Here is a 20,143-nt window from a genome sequence, read left to right as displayed (position 1 = left end):
AAGCTGCCTGGGGCTTTGTGGTTTTCTTTGTCATGGCAGCATTAAAGTGATGCAGCATCAGTGAGGGTAGTATTTTGTCACCGTTGTCGTCGTCTGTTAGGAAGGAAGTGGGAAGTTTTGTTGCTGCATCTTCCAGGGAATCAGTATATGCCACACCTATCTTTTGGGGCAGCAGGATCTGCGGAAACTGGATTTTTGCTTTTTGGATGACCAGTCATAACTACATTGGGATGCTGGAGTATATATATTTATATGTCTATTTATACACTTCCAATAACAACATCCTAGCATTTACAGTACAACGTAGGCAGTCAGATGCATGTTGAATGAGTGATTCTCTCTTCATCATCCATAAATCAGCTACTTGGAGAAGCAAAGTTGGTCACTGCCTCCTGTGGGCTGCTGTTTGATCTTCTTCTTACCTCTCTGGCAATTATATCACTGTCTTTTAAGTACTTATTAGTGTATGTTGTTCAGCATCTTGAAGGCAAGGACTGCTTCATCCTCTGTGCTACTCAGCACAGATAAGCACAACATCAGCAGTGCTTAATGCCACACTTTGACTATGACTGAGTCAGTCAGCATTCCGTACAGAGCACCTCTTAACCCAAAGCCTCTTACAATTCATGTATTTTTCCTAGGTTGACGTAACAAAACTACGTTTTAGTCTTATACATCTTCCCCACCATCTTGACCACTTGAGTTTCCAACCTACTTGAAATAAACACTGAATTCTAGCCCTACCTTTTATTACTCTTTGTGAAATTACATAGGAGATGGGAGGAAGGGACCAAGGCTACTCAGCCTCGAAGATTTAAGTTACCTCCCTCCACTCAGCAGGAGCCCAAGCCAACCCTTTGAGGCAGTGTATGATGAACCAAGAAATGGCCAAGGTTTCCTTGCTCAAAATGTGATTTCATAGAGAAATTGACTATATATAACATTAATTTGTGTGTGTGTGTGTATTAGCTGTCTCCATAAGAGAGTGAAAGAAACTTTCAGAATCTCCTCTCAAGAATACAGCTGTTTCTGTTCAAGGCACTGTATGAGAATCTGTGCCCCCTTCAGAGGGCATTTCCGTAGGATTGTCACTCTCGGCCGTTCATGAGGGGTGATGGGGACACTGCCTGCCTCACCTCACTGAGCATAAGCTCCATGAGGGCAGGGACATTTTTGTATTTGTGTTTGTGTCCTTGTCTTTATTCATGGGTCCTGCATGGTGCCCAAACCTAGTAGGCCTTAAATAGGTGTTTGCTAGGGGCTGGCAGATGAGTGAGTCTATATTTTAATAGTTTAAAGGCCTGTATAGGGAAACCTACCTTCAGTTATTTAATTCAGCACTTTTTTTTTTTTTTTTTTTGAGACAGGGTCTCAACTCTCGCCCAGGCTGGAGTGCAGTGGCACGATCTCAGCTCACTGCAACCTCTGCCTCCCAGATTCAAGACATCCTCCCACCTCAGCCTCCCGAGTAGCTGGGATTCCAGGCATGCGCCACCACTCCTGGCCAATTTTTTGTATTTTTAGTAGAGACAGGGTTTTGCCATGTTGGCCAGGCTGGTTGAACTCCTGGCCTCAAGTGATCCGCCTGCCTCTGCCTCCCAAAGTGCTGGGATTACAGGTGTGAGCCACCACGCCCGGCCTGGTTCAGCACTTTTATTAGCATCTTCTGTATAGCACGTACTGAGACAGAAACAAAAGATTTTTTTTAAGATTTTTTTTGCCTTCCAAGAATTTATACATACACATGCACACACACACACACCCCACTACAATAACCAGCCCACAGGACAGATTACACTAGATAGATGGATAATGTAGGATCAGGGCCCACAAGAGGTAGTGGTTAACTTGATTGGAAAAAAAAAAAAAAGGGTGAATTTTTTGGCCATTTTTGAAAGGACTTTTTTTGATACCTTAAAAACGTCCTTATTTTTATGGCTTGCAGATAATGTATTGGGTGATTAGTACTTTTCCTTTAAAGGGCTAGTACTTGAAATTTCCAAGATGAGTGAGATTAGAATGAGATAGGAATGGAAAGAGAATGATTCAGACAAATTGTTTTCCTGAAATTAGGCAGCCTGAGCCCTTTATGACTTTGTAATCATTGGAAGCGGCGTTACTCATAACATACCCGAAAATGATATGTTCGTGTTTTTTCCTGCCTTCATCAGAAACACAACAGATTGCTGAGAAGGGCAGATGCACAAATCTAATGAACCATCTTTCAATTTAAAGAGCGCCCAGGAGTATTCATTAAATAAATAGCAGTGGTGGAGGTGTGCTTTGCAGAGCTGCAACTCTGTGCTCTCTGTCTTTGGATTGCTTATTAAATTAAGCATTATGCACATGCCCACCCCCAAGCACACCTCACCCACAAATGACGAAAAACTTCAGAATTTAACTCTAGTCTTTAATTTATCTTGTCATTTTATTGTGCAGTGAGCACCAAATTATTCTTAATATTTACAGAACTCTAATGTTATGCTTTAGCGTCTACCACACACAATACCTGACACGGTAGGTACTCCATGACTGGGTGGACAGACGGGTGAGTGAATGGGATGTTATCACAGCACACAGGAAGATCCTGGGAGAAGCAGTGTTCCTGATAAAAGCATCCCTGTTTCCAAAGGTCAGATACATAAACCATGCTTTGACGACCCAGAGAATCATGGGGTATCTTGCCCCACCTAAAACTTCAACCTATTTAGCTAACCTTGCTTCTCTAGCTTATGTCAGGTTGCCTTCATTTCATATATATATGTATATATATATATGAAATCGATTTTTTTTGTTTGTTTGTTTTTGAGACGGAGTCTCACTTTGTGGCCTAGGCTGGAGTGCAGTGGCGCCATCTTGGCTCACTGCAAGCTCCGCCTCCCAGGTTCATGCCATTCTCCTGCCTCAGCCTCCCGAGTAGCTGGGACAGAAATCAAGGCAACTTGATTTTGTGCATGTGTATGTATATAAATATATATATCAAGGCAACTTGACATAAGCTAGAGAAGCAATGTTAGCTTTTCTCTATATATAAATTTATATATATTATAAAACATATATACAGAAATATTTATGATTATAAAATTTATTATAATATAAATGTAGGGGCTACAAGTGCAATTTTGATACATAGATATATTGCATAGTGTAAGTCTGGACTTACAGTGTAACCGTCACCCAAATCATATACATCGTACCCAGTAAGTATTTGTCATCCCTTATTCCCCTCCCACCCTTCCAAGTCTTCAGTGTCTGTTATTCCACACTCTGTGTCCCTGGGTACACAGAGTGTACCCACTTATAAGTGAGAACATGTGGTATTTGATTTTCTGTTTCAGTGTCGTTTCACTTACAATAGTGGCCTCCAGTTCATCCATGTTGTTGCAAAAGACATGATTCCATTCTTTTTTATAGCTGAATAATATTTCATTGTGTAGATATACCAAACTTCTTTATCCAGTCATCCATGGATGGACGCTTACGCTGATTCCATATCTTTACTATTGTGAATAGTGCTGTGATAAACATTCGCTTGCAGGTATCTTTTTTAAATGATGATTTATTTTCCTTTGGCTAGTTGCCCAGTAGTGGGATTGCTGGATTGAATGGTAGCTCTATTTGTAGTTCTTTAGGGAACCTCCATACTGTTTTCCATAGAGGCTGTACTAATTTACATTTCCAGCAACAGTATATAAGCATTTCCTTTTCTCTACATGACCTCATTTGTAAAGATTAAAGAATAGAAATGTTGAAGCTGAAATCCAGGCATTAGGATTCTGAAAAAACGAGAGATTCTAATAGCATAACAAGTTTTTCTCTGGGTCAGTATATCAGTAGTAGTTATTATAATAGAATGATCAGAATTATATGCATGTGCATTTTTCTTAGCAAAATCCTCCCTGGCTGATTTCTGTGGGGCATCTCTTCCTAAACTCTGTGCTTTACTTCACTCAAAGAACACAAAAGCATTGTAGCCATTTGCCTAAGCAGCCTAGAAAAGGCTGCCTGCTTCTAGCATGCTCTGCAATTCACATTGTACGACTTTTTAATCTATCCTTACAGCAACCCTCTGAGGCAGGGACTGCTGCTCTCCCCATTTACAGGTAGGGAAATGTAACCTCTTTGGTTCAATAACTTCCCCAAGCCCATATTGGAGCCACATTCAGATCATGCTGACTTCAAGGCCTACGCTCTTCATTCCTAAGCTCTGCTGCCCGCTTGCATATATAATGTGCTATAATGTCAAACAGAAATAGTGTTTTTAGTTAATTGCTGTTTGGGGTCACTTTTGTTTCATTAGTGGAGAAAACAGAGTTTGTACTTTTGTTAACATTCATGCCACTAGCGTTTTGTGCAGCACAATCACAGAACATAGATTCATTTAAAAGTTTTTACCACTCCTATTGGTTTTTAAGATGCCAGACTGCCCTATAAATAAACATAAAGTGCCGTCCACTAAATTTAGTGAAAATCAGTCAACGCCAATGAAAAGCAGAAATCATGTCTATTTTCCAAGTGAAAAAATAAAGTTAGAAGAAAAGTAATATAAGCTGTCCTCTGCAGCTTTATTTATTTTGTTTCTTAAACCTTCTGCTGGAAGCACTTGAGTCCTGTCTGAATCATTGGGAAGTTCCAGGCACAGTGACTCACACCTGTTATCCCAGCACTCTGGGAGGCCAAGGTGAGAGGATCACTTTTGGCCAGGATTTCGAGACCAGTTTGGGCAAAAACATAGTGTAGTGAGACCCCTGTCTCTACAAAAAAAAAAAAAAAAATTAAATTAGCCGGGCATGGTGGCACACACCTGTAGTCCCAGCTACTCGGGAGGCTGAGGTGGGAGGATTGCTCGAGCCCAGAAATTCAAGGCTGTAGCGAGCTGTGGTCGTGCCACTGCGGTCCAGCCTGGGCAACAGAGAGAGACCCTGTCTCTAAACTTTAAAAAAAGAAAAAAGAATCTGAGGAGTGTCTCCACGTAGGGCAGAGTTTGTGGCATTTGTGGCTTGATTTTGCCTGGTGCCTCCTGTCCTTCAAGACTGGCCTTTAATAGGAACTTGGTAGGAAGCAGAGATGAGCTTGCAGGGCCCTGGCTGTGCATGAAGTCAGTAGACGGGAAGATCTGAAGCTCGTCGGTGGGAGAGTTCAGCGGAGGAAGCCAGAGCATCCCGAGTTGAGTGTTTCTTGAGGGCCTGCCACCCTGACTGCAGTGCCGGATGCTAGTTCCAAATGTCAGTGCTTCAGCTTTTCTATGTCTCTCCAGAGCAGCCCTACAGGGAATTGAGTTAAAACACTGACTCGGGGACAGACACCCTTGATTCCACATCTGACCTCTGACACTTTGGAGCTGGGAGGGCTCTGCAGGGTAACCAGAACTGTTTCCCTCCCCAGCTGAAAGAGGGGGCGATGACTCACTTACCCCAAAGATGACAGACACAGCCAAATCTTCATTGAATCTAAAGCCTAAATATAGCCAAGCAGACTCCCAAGAATATGTCGCCAGGGAGAAGAGTGTTGACACCAAGCAACGCGCTAAAACAGTTCATTGAGAGCCACGAAAGGCAGGGCTGTAGAAACATCCCACATGGCCCCAGTGAGACTGTAGGAAGATGTACTTGCGAGCCCTCGAATCAGCACCCTGGGCTGCCGTATGCTTGTCTTTGTCTTTATAGTCAGCCTCAGGATCTGTCGTCTTACTTACACAACTTCATTCTCTCCAGCTGGTTCTTCCACTTTTAAAATCATAATCCTTTGTTTCTGACATCATGGAAAAGGTTAAGGTGTCTCCAAGGGACAAAGAAACAGAAAAGATATCATGACTACAGCTGGTTGTTAAGTGGATTGTTTTTCAAGAATTTTCCTTTAAGTGGCTACTAAGCCAGAAATGACCAGATTTGCTTTCTGGATGAATTGCCTATAAAATAATTTCCCATGATAAATATCTGTATATCCCATATGTAATACTACTTTAAAGCTAATAGTATCTACAAACATATTGACTGGTTTTAGACTGGCCAGACTTACTGAGGTGCAAAGTACTCACCTTCTAACTACTGTTGAAGGAAAATCTATTTGGTCAACATCGTCAGGCACCATATTTCAGCTCCGTGCAATTTTCAAAATTGATTTTATTCTTCATTTTATAAAAATTGCATCCAGTGCTTGCTAGCCTAAGGGTGCTTTTACAGTGACTCTATACACTAGAAAAATAACCAATGTTTTGTTCTGGTAAAGTTGAATAAAAAGATGTATCTTCTAACTCTACTTCTGTAAAACCAGCAGTTCATTTCTTTTGGATGCAAGGGATGAGGAGCTTTCAGAGGGGAAGATGCTCTGGGCTCAGAGCCGTGTGACACCTCAGGATCCTGCCCAGTAGGGAGACAGTGCAGGGAGGAGTAAAGTCCTGAGTGCCAGCCTTGGGGACCCACAGGGATTCTGTCCCCAACCCATCCCAAAGCCCAATTTCCTGTGGAATAATTTCCTTTTCAGGATAAATATATATTATTTCAGGTTTCAGGCAGATCTTGGAGGAAAGGAGCAAATCCTCACTGCCTCTGTTGCTGTTTTTAAGCTGCAGCCAGAAAGCTCCTATTGAGCAACTCAGGTTCCTTCCATGTGGGGACGATTGGACAGTGGTGGTGTTAGGTGCATTGGAACGTGACTACAATTGGAATTGATTTCTTGACAATACACTGCCTGTGTCCCATTCGTGCAGATAGTCTTTTAGCAGTGCCGGTCTGCTGTCAGCTTGTAGTACCTGAATTATTTGGATTTTGATTATTCGGGGGAAGTTGTTATTCCCAAACTGGTTTCCTTCAGCATCTCCCCTGGAGTTACTGCATCTCAGAGGATGTAAAGTCATTTTCACATTAGTTTGAATATCCCCTAAATGGAACTGGTGCCTAAGTTGAACTCAAGATCTGTCTACTTTCCAGCTTTCCTGGGAACATAGCACAAGTGAAATGGTTGGGGCCAAAGTTTTGCTCAGATTTTAGGGGCTCCCAAGCCTTGCTGGGGAAATGACCCAGGAATAAAAATTGTGGGCACCAAAACAGGGCCCTGGACCCCTAGTTCTGTGTTCCTTGGGAGAACACACCCGTGATGTTTGTGGGTCCATTTCAGAGCCTCTGCAGATGCCTGTATTCGTGCCAGCAGCAGTGGAGGTTCTGCATTGTTCTAGCTTTCTCCTGACACTCTTGAGGGGGGGTCGTGTTTCCTGTGCCAGCCTAACACCACCAGTTAACTTCTGTTTGTTTTCTCCACTGACGAGGCCTCTCTCAATGAGTAATTTTTCTGTTCACAGGAGCACTCGCTGAAAGATTTTTGCAGCGGCTTCTTGTTTCTGTGAAAAGCAGAAGGGGCACCGATTCCCCTGAACCCACCCAAGCCACCGCCCCACTGAACGTTCCAGTCCTTAGCCTTGCCCTGACGCCTGCTTTCTGGCTGAGAGCCATCACTGTCCTGGGCCTCTTTGCTTCATTGCCATCCCCAGCACTAGCATTTGGTGTTATTTTCAGGGCCATTTTTTTTTACATAGCTGTTGTATTTGAGTTTTGTTTTTCTCACTTTATAAGAATGACCAAATCCACAGGAATAATAAAGCAGCAGTGCCTGCGTTGATACGCAGGTGATGAGCCTCCTCCAGCGTCTGCACAAATGCTCAGCAGCTGCTCACCCCAGCACCCCCGCCGCAAAGGGGACGGATGCAATTCCAGTGTGTGCCTTTGCAAAATGACACACTGTGACGTGGGAGAGCCTTGTCCAGTGGAAACCCCTGTGGTTCCGTCTGCAGATGTAGAGCCTTTGTATAGTCAGCAGCTCCCATCACAGGCATGACCTGCTCAGTTAGGTAGGACTTACCCTATTAGAGGAATTAGAATGCAATAATAAATAAAATACAATATGCTTAATTGGTATGAGAAATATGAGATATTTCTCATATTTCTCATAAAACAATATGAGAAATAACAAGATTTGTCTTGTTCAGGACTGCGCAGTGTCCAGGTCTGGGTATGCTCGCAGGACCTTTTCTGGGGCAGCAGTAGTGTGGGGAGGGGATGCAGAGGCAAGGCAGGGGGCAGGAGAGGGGCAGAGGAGCTCTGGCCGCCCTCCATCCCCGGAGCCCAGTATGGCCTGTGCAGTGGGCGTGCAGCTGTCTTCCTTCCTGGTCTGGGAACAGGTGTGTGTCATGCCACAGCTGAGTGCCACGTGGCCTAGGTGTACACTGGCAAAGGCAGAAAGTAAACCTGCCATTTTCTCCTTCTGATTCAAAGTTAATTTCCTTGCAACATTTTTAATATGTTAAGAACCTTTGAACAGCTGGCAGCTCTCAAATAAAATAATGGAAGTGTGGGAAAGCGCTTTCTTCAGATGAGCTGGCTGCCTCCCATTGCGCCTGGCACTCCTAGGTGCTCAGTTTCGGTCCCAGGCAGGCAAAGACCATGACCTTTTCTTCCTCAAAGGCAGTGCCACGCAGAGGTTAAAAGCACAAACCACAGAGGTTTGGTCCTAGTTCTAGTGCTCTCTTGCTGTGGGACCTCAAGCAAGCTAGTGCCTCGTGTCCTCATCTGTAAAAGTCCTGAGAGCGCTGAGCTCAGAGAGTTGTTGTTGGGATGAATTGAGGTAATGTGGAGAGAGTGCGTAGACAGTGCCTGGCGCCCATCACCGCTGCTGCTGTGACTCTGGTTATCGCTGTCCTCAGCAGCAGCAGTAGCCTCACGCAGCCACCCACAGGGCCTGGTTCTGAGCTCTGTGTCTAGCAGATATTTAGCAGATAATCTTGAGCACCTTTGACTAGCCCAGAATGGCTCATCTGGGGGTCCCTTGTAGCTGTCGGAACGCTCCCTGTCACATAACCAGCTGTTCCTCAACTTGCATTCTTCTGGGCTGCTTTTCCTTCTCTGAGTCTGTCACTGGGCAGCTGGCTCTATCAGGTTTCCTTCTCGTAAATAAATATAGTCCACCTCGTTTCTGGCCTATCGTCAGCTTCACAGGGTGTGTGACTTAGAACAAGAAATGCAGTTGAGAAATCAGCCTTCATCCTATTCCAACTGGAGAGTCTTCCAGCATTTGCATTTGATCATCTCTGAAGGTGGGATGCAGAAGACCGCTTCGAGGCAGGTTGCTCCCAGGGCCTAGTGCAGGGTAGACAGGTTCCTTCCCTGAGCAGGCAGTGGTGGTGAGCAGGTCCCTCTGCTTTGCCTCACACCAGCATTGATCACCTGACAAATCATTACTAATCAAGGGTTCCTGTTAATGTCTGAGAGGCGGAGCCAGCACTGGTTCTGGGTGTAATTCAGTGCTTTGGGAAATCTGATTAAAATGTGAAAAAGATGCTTCCCAGTCATAGAGCTGTAGAGACTGTCAGGTATTATACAAAAGACAGGACCGCTCATGCCTGCTGCTTTAGCCATCTCTGAAGGAACAATTAGAGTCGCAGTCAGCCAGGGGACTTGACTCTCTGTGTCGCTGAAGTTGCAGTTCTATTGCATGTAGGGTAGATTCATCCTGAGTCGAATGCTTGCTTGTTGCTTTTGAGGAGGACATTAAAGGTTTCCTAATGCTGTAGCCTTTCTGCATTGCTCTTCATATGATTTTTATGTAAGGGAATTACCAGCTCACTGTTTTTCTGAGAAAACCAGATGGCTGCACTGACATGTTCACCAGAGACTCTGAGATTCATGCCAAGCTTATTAGCATTTGCCAATCTCATGGAAAAACTAAGAAGACGAGGAAACTAGAATGTGTGTGTTTCTTCCCTGAGAAGCAGCTTCTGCTATGAAGAGCAGAGCGGGCAGCCCATGTGCAGCTTTTATTGATCCATCATTCCCTGGGTGGCTGCAGCTCAGCCTCCTTCAGCCTCACTCGCTATAGCTCACCCCATCACCACCACAGATTTTCCTGTCTGCTTTAAATTGTGGACTGAAACTATGTATCCCCTAGTGAAGTACAGTTCCAGCTCAGAGAGGCTTCATCACAGCACTGACATGAAAAGACAAACAGAAATCTGACTTGCCGTGTTATCCATCCAATAAAAAAACCACCCAAGGGTAGAGGAATAGATATGCATCACGTCCCAGCAACTCAGCCAAGCCTGTGAGTTTAAGTGCAATATTTCTAGGTGGATTTAGAAAACCCTTTCCCTGGCAAAGCAAAGAGTTCTCCTGACAGCTCATTTTACCAGTGGGCCAGCCTGTCTGGGTTAGAACAAAGGGAATTCTGCCCGTCTGATTTGGGCCAGATAGCAGTTTTCTGCTTCCCCAGTGATTTGTGTACTATTGTGGAAGTTTGAATACTTTTCCATAAGTTAAGCAGAACTTCCTCTTCAAGTTGCCTGGCTCTGCCTTTATCTGTAGTCAAGCTTGGGCTGCCGAGGTGGCCTCTGCCCTGGTTTAGCATGAGCAGAATAATAGCACTGGCTTGAAAAGAGATTCAAGAGATGATTGCAGGATTATTCAGCAGGCTTGTCACCAGAGAATTTATCTGTTACAAAGAACATGTAGGGTTTTTTATTATTATGGAATTTCTGCTATGCCTGTGTGTGTATTCCAGCAGCTGCAATAGCTACACTTGGAGAGCACTTTTGTTAGTATATCTTGCTTCTTTCCAGTATCTCATTTTTTCCAGAAAATTCTTTTGGTTAATGAAGGGTCTCTGAAAGGAGCAGGGGTAGAAGCCTTAGGTGCAGTGTGAACTTAAAAGGAATATTTCAAGAAAAGTTTGTTTGATTTGAATTTCCATGGGTAAAGGAAATCTGCTACTTAAAACGTATATCCTCTGAATTTGGAAATTTCAGCCTTCCCTTTCTGAGCAGCACAGTTTTTATTTTTCTTATTGAAACAGTAGGGGTGGACTTACCTAAATTTCTTGATTGTGTCAAAACTATCTGAGCTGGCAGCAAGCTGTAGTATAGAACCTGGTAAGTGCCTCAGGGCTGGTCGTATGCATAGTTGTGGCAGTTGCAGTATTTAAAGGTGAACATGGTATGATAAGAATGCGCGCTCGTGTGTGATTTCCAACACACATACATGCTGACGGGAGACACCAATTCCGTCTGCTGATATTAGGTTGGTGCAAAAGTAATTGCGGTTCTTGCCATTGAAAGATGGCAAAACTGCAGTTACTTTTGCACCAACCTAATACTGAGCAGCTGCCATGGCCCAGCATGGACTTAGCTGTAGCTATATCGTGAACAGGGAGGGCACAGCCCTGACTCGTGGGGCTGACAGTTCAGAGGGGGAGAAGTGGTACAGTCTTGATGAAACAAGTCTCCAGCTGATCATTTCCCCAGAAAATGATGAGAGGCAGGGCCTCTTGTACCTGGCCCAGCTCAGAAGGCTGGGACACTGCTGCCCCCTCCACCTGTTATTAAGTGGCCTAAGTGGGTCACATGTGCCCATGTTCTCCCTCACTTTGAAAACATTTCAGAACCATTCCTGTCTATTTCTTGTCATGATGTGAGAATCAGTACAGGTATGATCCACTTTTGATTTTTCAGAGGTAGAATATTCTGTTTGTTCTTTCTTGATTTTGCTTTGTTTTTTACCCTCTTTTCTAGCAATTACTGGGACTTCAGCAGAGGACAGGCCTGGAAAGAACAGGGACATTAAAGTCAGGCCAAACATTTTAGGCCCAGTTCACAGCTCAGGGATGGAGAGTGCAGGTTACACACAGCAGACACGGAAAAAGCAAGTGGGTTTGGGGGATGTGGAATTTCACCATCCCTCTGGTCTGCAAAGTCAGGGCTCTCTAAAGTGTGTTTATCCTTTTGAGAAAATGCTGTGTAAATGCACAGTGACAGTAGTAGAATAGTTGTCATTAGCTGAAAGTGATCAGAATGTTCTGGTGACATCTCAGGGTTTAGCAAAGAAAAGGTGGCTGTCTCAGAGGAGGCAGAGGGTGACAGTTTCAGATTTGCCTTCAGAATGCTGATCTTTCATTTTTGGGGAGGCTTTATGTAATTTTCTTTTTTTTTTTTAACAGAACGAAGTCGGCCTACTGGAGTTCTTCCAAAATGTGATAAAAGAAACTAGGGCAGAGCCAAAAAAGGTGACTAGTTGGGTCCTCAACACTTTTCTGGGCTATTTAAAGCAACAGAACCTCGCTGTCAGTGAGAGGTGAGTGAGGTCTGGGATTTCTTTCTTCCTTTGTGATGAGCTCTGTCCAGAAGTGCTGGAAATAGGGCAGGTCCATTTTTTGGCTCCCGCTGTTCTCCCTCAGGATATCCTGACATGACACAAACATCCCCTGTGGACTCCACATTCTAAATATGTTCTCTAGCCCGTGTAAAAATGTATTTATTCCTTCAAATCTGTGACTGTGCACTGTGTCCTCTGCACTGTGTCAGAGGCTGGGGGCACAAAGATGAATGAGACAGACATTTACAAACTTGTGGAGGATACAGATCTGTAAGGAAACAGCCACCCCAGGGTGATCCTGTCGTGCCAGAAGCATGCACGGGGTGCTGGGAATGCACAAAAAGGTGAGTTGAACAGAGGCTGGGGAACCAACCAGGGCTCCCCTCGGGAGGGGACGTTTGAGCCATGCCCTGAAGCATTAGGGGAGAGTCGCTCTGCAGTGGGAGGGACAGATCATGCAGACAAAGCAGAGTGCGAAGCTCAGAGAGCAGCAGCACAGCAGGCTCAGGAATGCCAGAAGCTGCAGGGGCCAGAGGCAGGCAGGTGGGAATGGTGGGGACAGAGCTGCGGAGATGACCAAGGGCCACCTGGAGAACTGTGTCTGCCTTTATCACCAGCTCTTGACAGCCATAGACTACAAGCTCATGCCGGTTTCATACTGCGGAAATGCAGTGTGTCTCACTCAACTCAGGCCACTATATTCCATAGACTGGGTGGCTTCAGCAACATGTCTTTCCCATGATTTTGGAGGTGGGGAAGGTCCAGGATCCGGGTGCCAGCTGATGCATTCCTGGGTGAAGCCCTCTGCCTGGCTCGCAGATGTCCTCACATGACAGGCAGGAGTTGAGGGGTGAAACAGGAAGGGGGGAGGGAGAGAAGGCCCTCCAATCTCTTCTTATAGGATCCCCATTCCCACTATGGGGACCACACCCTCGCGACCTCTTCTAGACCTCATTACTCCTCCAGGGCCCCATCCCCTAAAACCATCGCGCTTCAATGTAGGAATTTGGGGTGGGACACAAATATTCAGCGTCTGAGAGCAGACTAGAAGCAGGAATTCCATTTGGGAACCTCTTTCAGGAATGCGGATAAGAAATGCCCCAGGCCTGAGCCAAGGTGGCAGTGGCTGGGTTGAAGTGAGCTAGGCCAAGTTGAGAGCAATTATCTCAATTGGCAGAACTTCCAGATTTCTTGCTTGGGCAGAGGTGAAACAGAGGGCAGACTTTTTCAATGTAGGAGGAGCTAAAGGAAAAGGAATAAACTTTATAGGCCGGGGGTGAGGGAAGATGCAGTATTCCATTTCAGACGTGCTGACTTCGAGCTGCCTGCAGGACAGACATCACCCCCACGGGGCTAACCAGTAGGCAAGATCTATGAGTCTGCAGCTAATAAGATCTTGGGGAGGTTTGCAGTTGAGAGTACTCTCGTTGGTTCATTATTCAGCTCATGTTCACTTAGCCTCTGCTGTGTGCTAAGGTCTGTGCCCAGCATGAGAAGCACAGTTCCTGGGACAGACACCAGCCCTGAATCAAAGCACAGGCAGCCTTGAAGCTGGTGGCTACAGTCAGTGACAGGGGTGCTCTGAGAGGGGAAGAAGGTAGCAGCTAAGCTAAGACCTGAGGAGAGGATGAGCAGGGACAGGCCAAGGCTGACAGGGAAAAGTGTTCCAGGCATGGGGAAAAGCACATAGAGAAATCTGAGGTGAGTCTGGGCATGAGAGTTTGGGGAATCCAGGGACACAGCACAGCGTAAGTGGAACATGGACTCAGCAGCATCTGTACTTGAAGCTGTTGGACAGATGAGAACTTTCAGGGAGGGTGCAGCGTGCCAGGGTGGCTGGGGAACAAACCTGAAGCTCTTTAGCCTTTAACTGGGAAGCGTGCACAGAGAAGGAAATGCAGGCGCGATGGCACAGAAGTAGAAGGAAAACCAGGAAACGGGGGGCGGGGGGGGGGGGGCAAGGCAGGGACTGGTGACACAGAAGCCAAGGGAAAGGCAAGTTTCAAGAAGGAAAGAATGGGCAGTAGGTGTCACTTTGGGGCATCAGAAAGAGGGTTCTCTGGGGGCACATAGGCAGGTGGCAGGGCCCTTGCAAGGTCCCGGGGCAGGGGGAGCCCAGGCTGGGTGGGTGTGTCATTGTCTCAGCAGCATCCCGGGGAGTGAGGACAGACAGATATTGACAAATAACTCCCAACAGTTGTTTGCTCAAATAAGTTAACTCTAGATGGTGTCAACTCCATGTTCAGCCGCTGGATATGGATGCACACATCCATGTGTTAGTGTGGCCCGGGTGTTAGTTCCCTTCCCGACTCGGCTGCTCGGCTTGAATGAGTTCTCCCTCTGACCCTCAGTTTCCTCACTGTAAAATGAAAATGGCAGGACGTGCCTCAGAGAGCTTTTGAGGGAAAAATTCACAGTGCCCGGCACATTGTGGGCCTCGGTGTTAGCCACCTTCTCTTTGCCAGGGTGGTGTGCTAAATACCAAAGCACCTGCCACCCTCCTGAACTCTTGTGGCATCTGCTGCCTCTTTGTCTTTTTTTTGTTTTGTTTTGTTTTTTAGACAGAGTCTCACCCTGTCACCCAGGCTAGAGTGCAGTGGCACAATCTCTGCTCACTGCAACCTCCGCCTCCCAGTTTCAAGTGATTCTCAAGTCTCAGCCTCCTGAGTAGCTGAGATTACAAGCACCCGCCACCACACCCAGCTAATTTTTGTATTTTTTTTTTAGTAGAGACAGGCTTTCACCATGTTGGGCAGGCTGGTCTCGAACTCCTGATCTCAAGCGATCTGCCCGCCTTGGCCTCCCAAAGTGCTGGGATTACAGGCGTGAGCCACCGCGCCTCTTGGTCTTTCATCCCTGTCCTCCCGGGTTTGGCCTCTCCATTCAGAAATTCTGGTGTTGGTGCTGAAAATGTGTGGCTGTTCTGTGGAGGCAGGAGCTGTGCCGAAGAGTTTATGGATGGGATACAGCTCTACCAGAGTCTTCAAGGCTCAACAGGATTTGGTGAGGGAGAGGGCAGTGCCTACCTGGAGCCCAGGTGCAGGAACAGCAAAGAACTGGCATGATTGGGAAGGAGAGGAGCGTAGCGGGCAGGAGCAGAGGGTGGAAAGAGGCCAAGAGGTGTGGCTGTGTGCAGAGCCAGAGCTGAGCCGGAATAGGGAGCCTCTGGAACGTCAGGGGGATTCAGCCGTGAACCCATCAGGTGCAGAGCCCCACTCTGCAGTGTGTGGGGGATGACCAGGACCCGGTTCTACCCCACAGGTGCTGTCAGCCTCCTGGGGAGGACTAGAACTTGTGCATCAGAATTTTAATTCAAGGCAGAATGGGATGCTTCCAGTGTTAGAACTAGACACAGTGCAGTGGGAACAGAGAGGAGGGAGATTCACACCAGCCAGAAGAATCCAGGAAAGCTCCAAGAAGATGAGGTGTTTGTGCTTCTGGAGGAAATAGAAATTTCTTAGCTTTAAACTTAGTTTTTCTATGTTGTTGGTTAAAATGTACGGAATTGCTGAACTTTAGTCCTGGAAGAGAACTTAGGGATCTTCAGCTCTTTCATTTAGCAGACGAGGTAACAGAGGCCCTAGGAGATAAGGTGACTTGCCTCAGATGGCACAGCCACAACGACTGGAAGCCAAGTCGCCTGGCTTGTGATCGGCTTCTTTATATGTTGGTCTGTGAAGTTAGGGGTTTAACAGTCATTTTGGTGGCCTCTAAAGGAGCTGAGAGATAAATTAGCCTGTTGAGTGGACCTGGAGCCCCTGGTATTTACCCAAGCAGTTTATAAGCAGTAAAGTTTTAAGAACCTGAAGGGTACCCAATTCTAAATAAAAGTAGGCTTGGTTGTTCCAAAATCAAGTAAAGAGGAAGCAGGCAACAGTTGTGTTTTACAGTTTAAATGGAACAAGGACTGAGAAGCCAAAACCAAACCATAGCAGCTCTTTTCCTACACAGTTCAAAGAACGTTTAGCTGGACTGATATACTAGGCTACCCATAGAGCAAACATTAATTAATGAACAGCCTCAGCTATGAGTGCTAATGTTTCCAGAGCTTAGAAGGGCAGTAGCTGCAAAACTAGCTATAGTCTCACAGTGATACCCAGGCAAGGAACACTCTGGAGATCAAATTGGTAGAGAATTATTATGTGAATTAGCATTCATCTTTAAAGACCTCTCAGAAGACTGATGTTTGAAGGGTCCAACCTCTTGTTGAACTTGGCTTTTTAATTGAGTATATTGCTTGAAAGTTTGGTTTATTTGGTTGACAGCTTCTGAATTATGAGTAACAGATTTGGTTTAGTTAAGAAAGTAGACATTGTAGATTTCCTGAGCAAGCATTTTGTGGTAAAATTAGGCAGGTACAGCTATCCAGCTGTCCAAGCCAGTTGAGTGCCCCAGTGTTTCAGGTGAGCTGTGGGCAACAATTTCTGAGCACTGGAGCAGGGAAGGATTTTAAACCAAGAAGGGACTGGAGGTGAGAGGAAGATGTGTCCCAAAGCATGAAATATAGGATAGCATCCAAGGATAGGCTGCAGGCATTGGAAACCTGTTGAGCTCACTGTGGCCAGACCCACAGCAAGTCAGAAGTGGTGGTGTTGGGAATGCAAAAGGCAGGATGGCCGTATTTCATGTTTGGAAGGATCACTAGGATCTGGTAATAAGGTACTAGATTTTTCAGGGAGTAGGTGATGAATAAAGCAAAGACAACATGATAATTTGCACTCTGATACCTAGAAGCATGGTGTTGTCATCATTTGAGACAGAAGATGGGTGGTGGGAAATGCAGAGGAGCTGGTCTGTGAGGAAGACAAGTTTGGCTTAGGATAAGGATTGGGAAACTATAGCATGTCAGCCTCTGGCCTGTTTCTGTAGAGCCTGTGACTAAGAATTGCTTTTACCTTTGTTAAAACAAAGAAGCATATGTGACAGAGGGCACTCACCAAGCCTCAAATATGCGCACCCTAGCTCTTTCCAGAAGTTTGCCATCCTGGTTTAGAGCACATTGTCTGGGTGTGAACGGGGCCTCTCAGGAGGTGGTTGACGTCAGCCAGGGAGAGAAACAGGACCTGAGGCAGCAGCGGCAGCCCTGGGCATCCTCCTCACGGCTAGGGGTCAAGTCAGAGGACCCAGCAAGAGGACACCGGAGCCACCTGGCATGAACTGGCAAGGAGCAGCAGAGGGACAGGCAAGGAAGAGGAGGACATTCCAGAGGCCCAAGAAGGGGGTTTCACAAGGCGCTTACGGTGCAGCCCCAGGAGTCAGGGCGCAGTGGGATGGGGAGAAGCTGAATGTTTGGCCACAAGCAAGGGGGTTGATTTTTAAGAGAAGAGCTTCTATAGAGGGGTAGGCACAGAATCCAGATGGCATGTGCTTACACAGGGTAGGTAGTAGCCACTGGTGCTAGATCGTTATTGTTAAAATAAAGCAAGAAACTGGGCAGACGCAAGTGACTGCAAGGTCAGCCGAAGGCATTGTCAAGACAGGGAAGATCGGAGCATTTGTGAAGCTGTGAGATTCAAGCCACAGGACACGGGAAACCAGCATCTTTGGTTCGGAGGAGTGGAAAGAGTGGGGTTCTGAGCAGGGGTGGAGGGGTTGTTTGATGGAAGAGGAGGAGGAGAATGCCCTAGAAAGTTCTCAACCGTGGCTCAGCTGATGTCCTTGTGAAATGGGAGGTGAGGGCATGTGCAGAGGAGGGGAGCAGAAGGGGGCTGCCTGGAACAGGCGCTTGGTGGGACGCCAGCTAGGGGCACTGCGAAATCCGTGAGATGAACACAGAATCCTGTGCGCAGCAGGTACCACCTGGAGGCCCAAGTCCCAATGTCTTCCTTCTTCTTGCATCCTGTTTTAACAGAAGCAGAGAAGGTGGACTTTGGGCCTGAGATAAGCTTGGGGATTGGGACAGGCAGCATGGTTCACAGAGGGTCGGGGGTGGTTGTAGAAGCATCAGCGTTGTCTGCTCTCATCCAAGCAGGAGATGGAGCTGTGATCCTGAATGAGCTCTGAGGGACTGGACAAATTTTGGAGCTTTGAAAGAGCCCCTTTCCCCTCCTCTGTCGAACCGCGGCCTCAGAGAATGGGAGGGAAGAGAGCAGCACACAGAGCTGAAGGCCGCGGTGTCAGTTTCTTCTTCAGCGGAGACGCATTCACTATCCGGAAACCAGTATTACCTGACAACAGCAAATTAGTAGCCTGTGCTGCTGCTGCCATTGCGTGTCGAGTCTGAGGGTTTATTTATTTAGCCGATGAGTGGGGTCTTTCAGGGTCTGTGTGACAGGTACTGATCTTTGTCATAGTCTGACTCAAGTTTAGCCCTGGCATATGTGGAATTAACATGTGCAGTCTGCCAGACATCCCTATGGGTGTGAGGAAGCCTGTGACACAAATATGATGACCTATTGTGTGACAGGCATTGTAGGGACAGAAAAGTGATGGAGAAATCCCAAGTGTGGTTACGTCAGTGGAAAGATTTTGTAGTCTAAATTTATGACCCAACTGATGAATTAAGGTCCTTAGATGAACTTCTCAAAGGCGACGTTATTTTTAGTTATTTTGTGTTCCTTTTCTGTCCCTCTCCACCCCTACATCTTTTATGTCATTGCGGCGGTCTGAATGTTGGGATCCTCCCCAAAATTCCTGTGTTGAAATACTGACCCCTAAGGTGATGGTGTGAGGAAATGGGACCTTTGGTGGGCGATTAGGTCATGAGGGAGGGGCCTTTATGAATGGGATTAGCACCCTCATCAGAGAAACTTCTGAGAGCTCCCTCGCTCCTTCCACCACGTGCAGACACACAAGAAGGTGCCACCAGTGAGAAAGTGGACCCTCAGTAGACATGGAATCTGCCAGTGCCTTTATCTTGGACTTCCCAGCCTCCAGAGCAGAAATAAAGTTTCCATGGTTTATAAGCCACGTCGTCTTTGGTACTAACCTGTTAGAGCAGCCCAAACAGACCAAGGCAATCATCGACTCGTATGGGCCTAGGGACCTTATCTTTTGCACGCTCAAGAAATCCAGTTCCACCTCAGTGCTTATTATGGGTTCTGCACACAGTCTGCATTCTAAGATAATGGGCCATGGTATTTTCTAGGATTGCAGAACATCCAGGCAACCCACGCTTTTAGAAAAATCCGGCCTGCCTTTTACTTGTTAGTAAAGGTAGGTTTTTTAGTTTGTTTAGCAGCCCACTGCCCCTCTTCCTTTTGAGGTTTAATCAGGGTGGTTCACAGATGTTCTGAATACCAATTCAGTAACACCAGATAGTCTCCAAACCTAAGTTTCACTTGGAATTGCCTTTTAGTCATACTTTGGGATAAACAGACACTTAAAGGATGATGGGCTGCCTCAGTACATCAGCTGTTTTAAGTGGACAGCCCCAGTAGGGTTTCACTGCACTTGAATTAGAGTACATTAAGTCAGTTGGTTAACACACACTCCATTGGTTTAGAGCCCGGGAAATCGGCATAGGGACTAAGCTGTAGTTTCCTTTGTATTTTCTAAGCACATCCAAAGAAATTAATTGTGCATGATGGGAACCAAGACTTAAATAGAAGATGTTTTCAAGTGGCATGAAGCATTTCAGAAGCCCTCATTTACACAGTGTAACACTAATGTGCTATTGATGTCATTCCTACCTTTTTAAAACCAGTCCCCAAATGATCTCAGATAGACAGCATCTCATGAGCCTAGTTGCTGTAAATACAGGTTGAGTATCCCTAACCTGGAAATCCAAAATGCTTCAAAATCTAAAACTTTTTGAGCATTGACGATGCTGTGCAAAGGAAATGCTCACTGGAGCATTTCAGATTTCAGACTTTCGGATTAGGGATGCTAAACTGGTAAGTATAATGCAAATATTCCAAAATCCAAAAATATCCAAAATTGGAAACACTTCTGGTCCCAAGCATTTCAAATGAGGTAACTCAACCTGTATTTAGAAGTCAGAAAACCGTGCATTTTAAAAGAAATAGTTTGTAATTCACTGTTGTCTTTTCCATAATTTAGGCACTCACCCC

At 46.0% G+C, this 20,143-nt stretch overlaps 1 protein-coding gene across 3 annotated transcripts in view; it reads left to right on the top strand.

Annotated features, from left to right (window-relative positions):
* The window catches only part of GATB (glutamyl-tRNA amidotransferase subunit B), a 90,362-nt gene that overhangs the window by 60,482 nt on the left and 9,737 nt on the right, over positions 1–20,143 (top strand). For all 3 annotated transcript variants that reach the window (XM_024356328.3, XM_024356330.3, XM_063809100.1), the window contains exon 10: positions 11,977–12,110. In XM_024356328.3, the coding sequence (XP_024212096.3) occupies positions 11,977–12,110 (134 nt within the window). The remainder of the gene's footprint in view (positions 1–11,976; positions 12,111–20,143) is intronic.

Source organism: Pan troglodytes, chromosome 3 (assembly GCF_028858775.2).
Source record: "Pan troglodytes isolate AG18354 chromosome 3, NHGRI_mPanTro3-v2.0_pri, whole genome shotgun sequence".
NCBI classification, from domain to species: Eukaryota; Metazoa; Chordata; class Mammalia; order Primates; family Hominidae; genus Pan; species Pan troglodytes.
The sequence above is the reverse complement of the archived record's forward strand: the minus strand, read 5'-3'. Positions and strand labels throughout refer to the sequence as shown.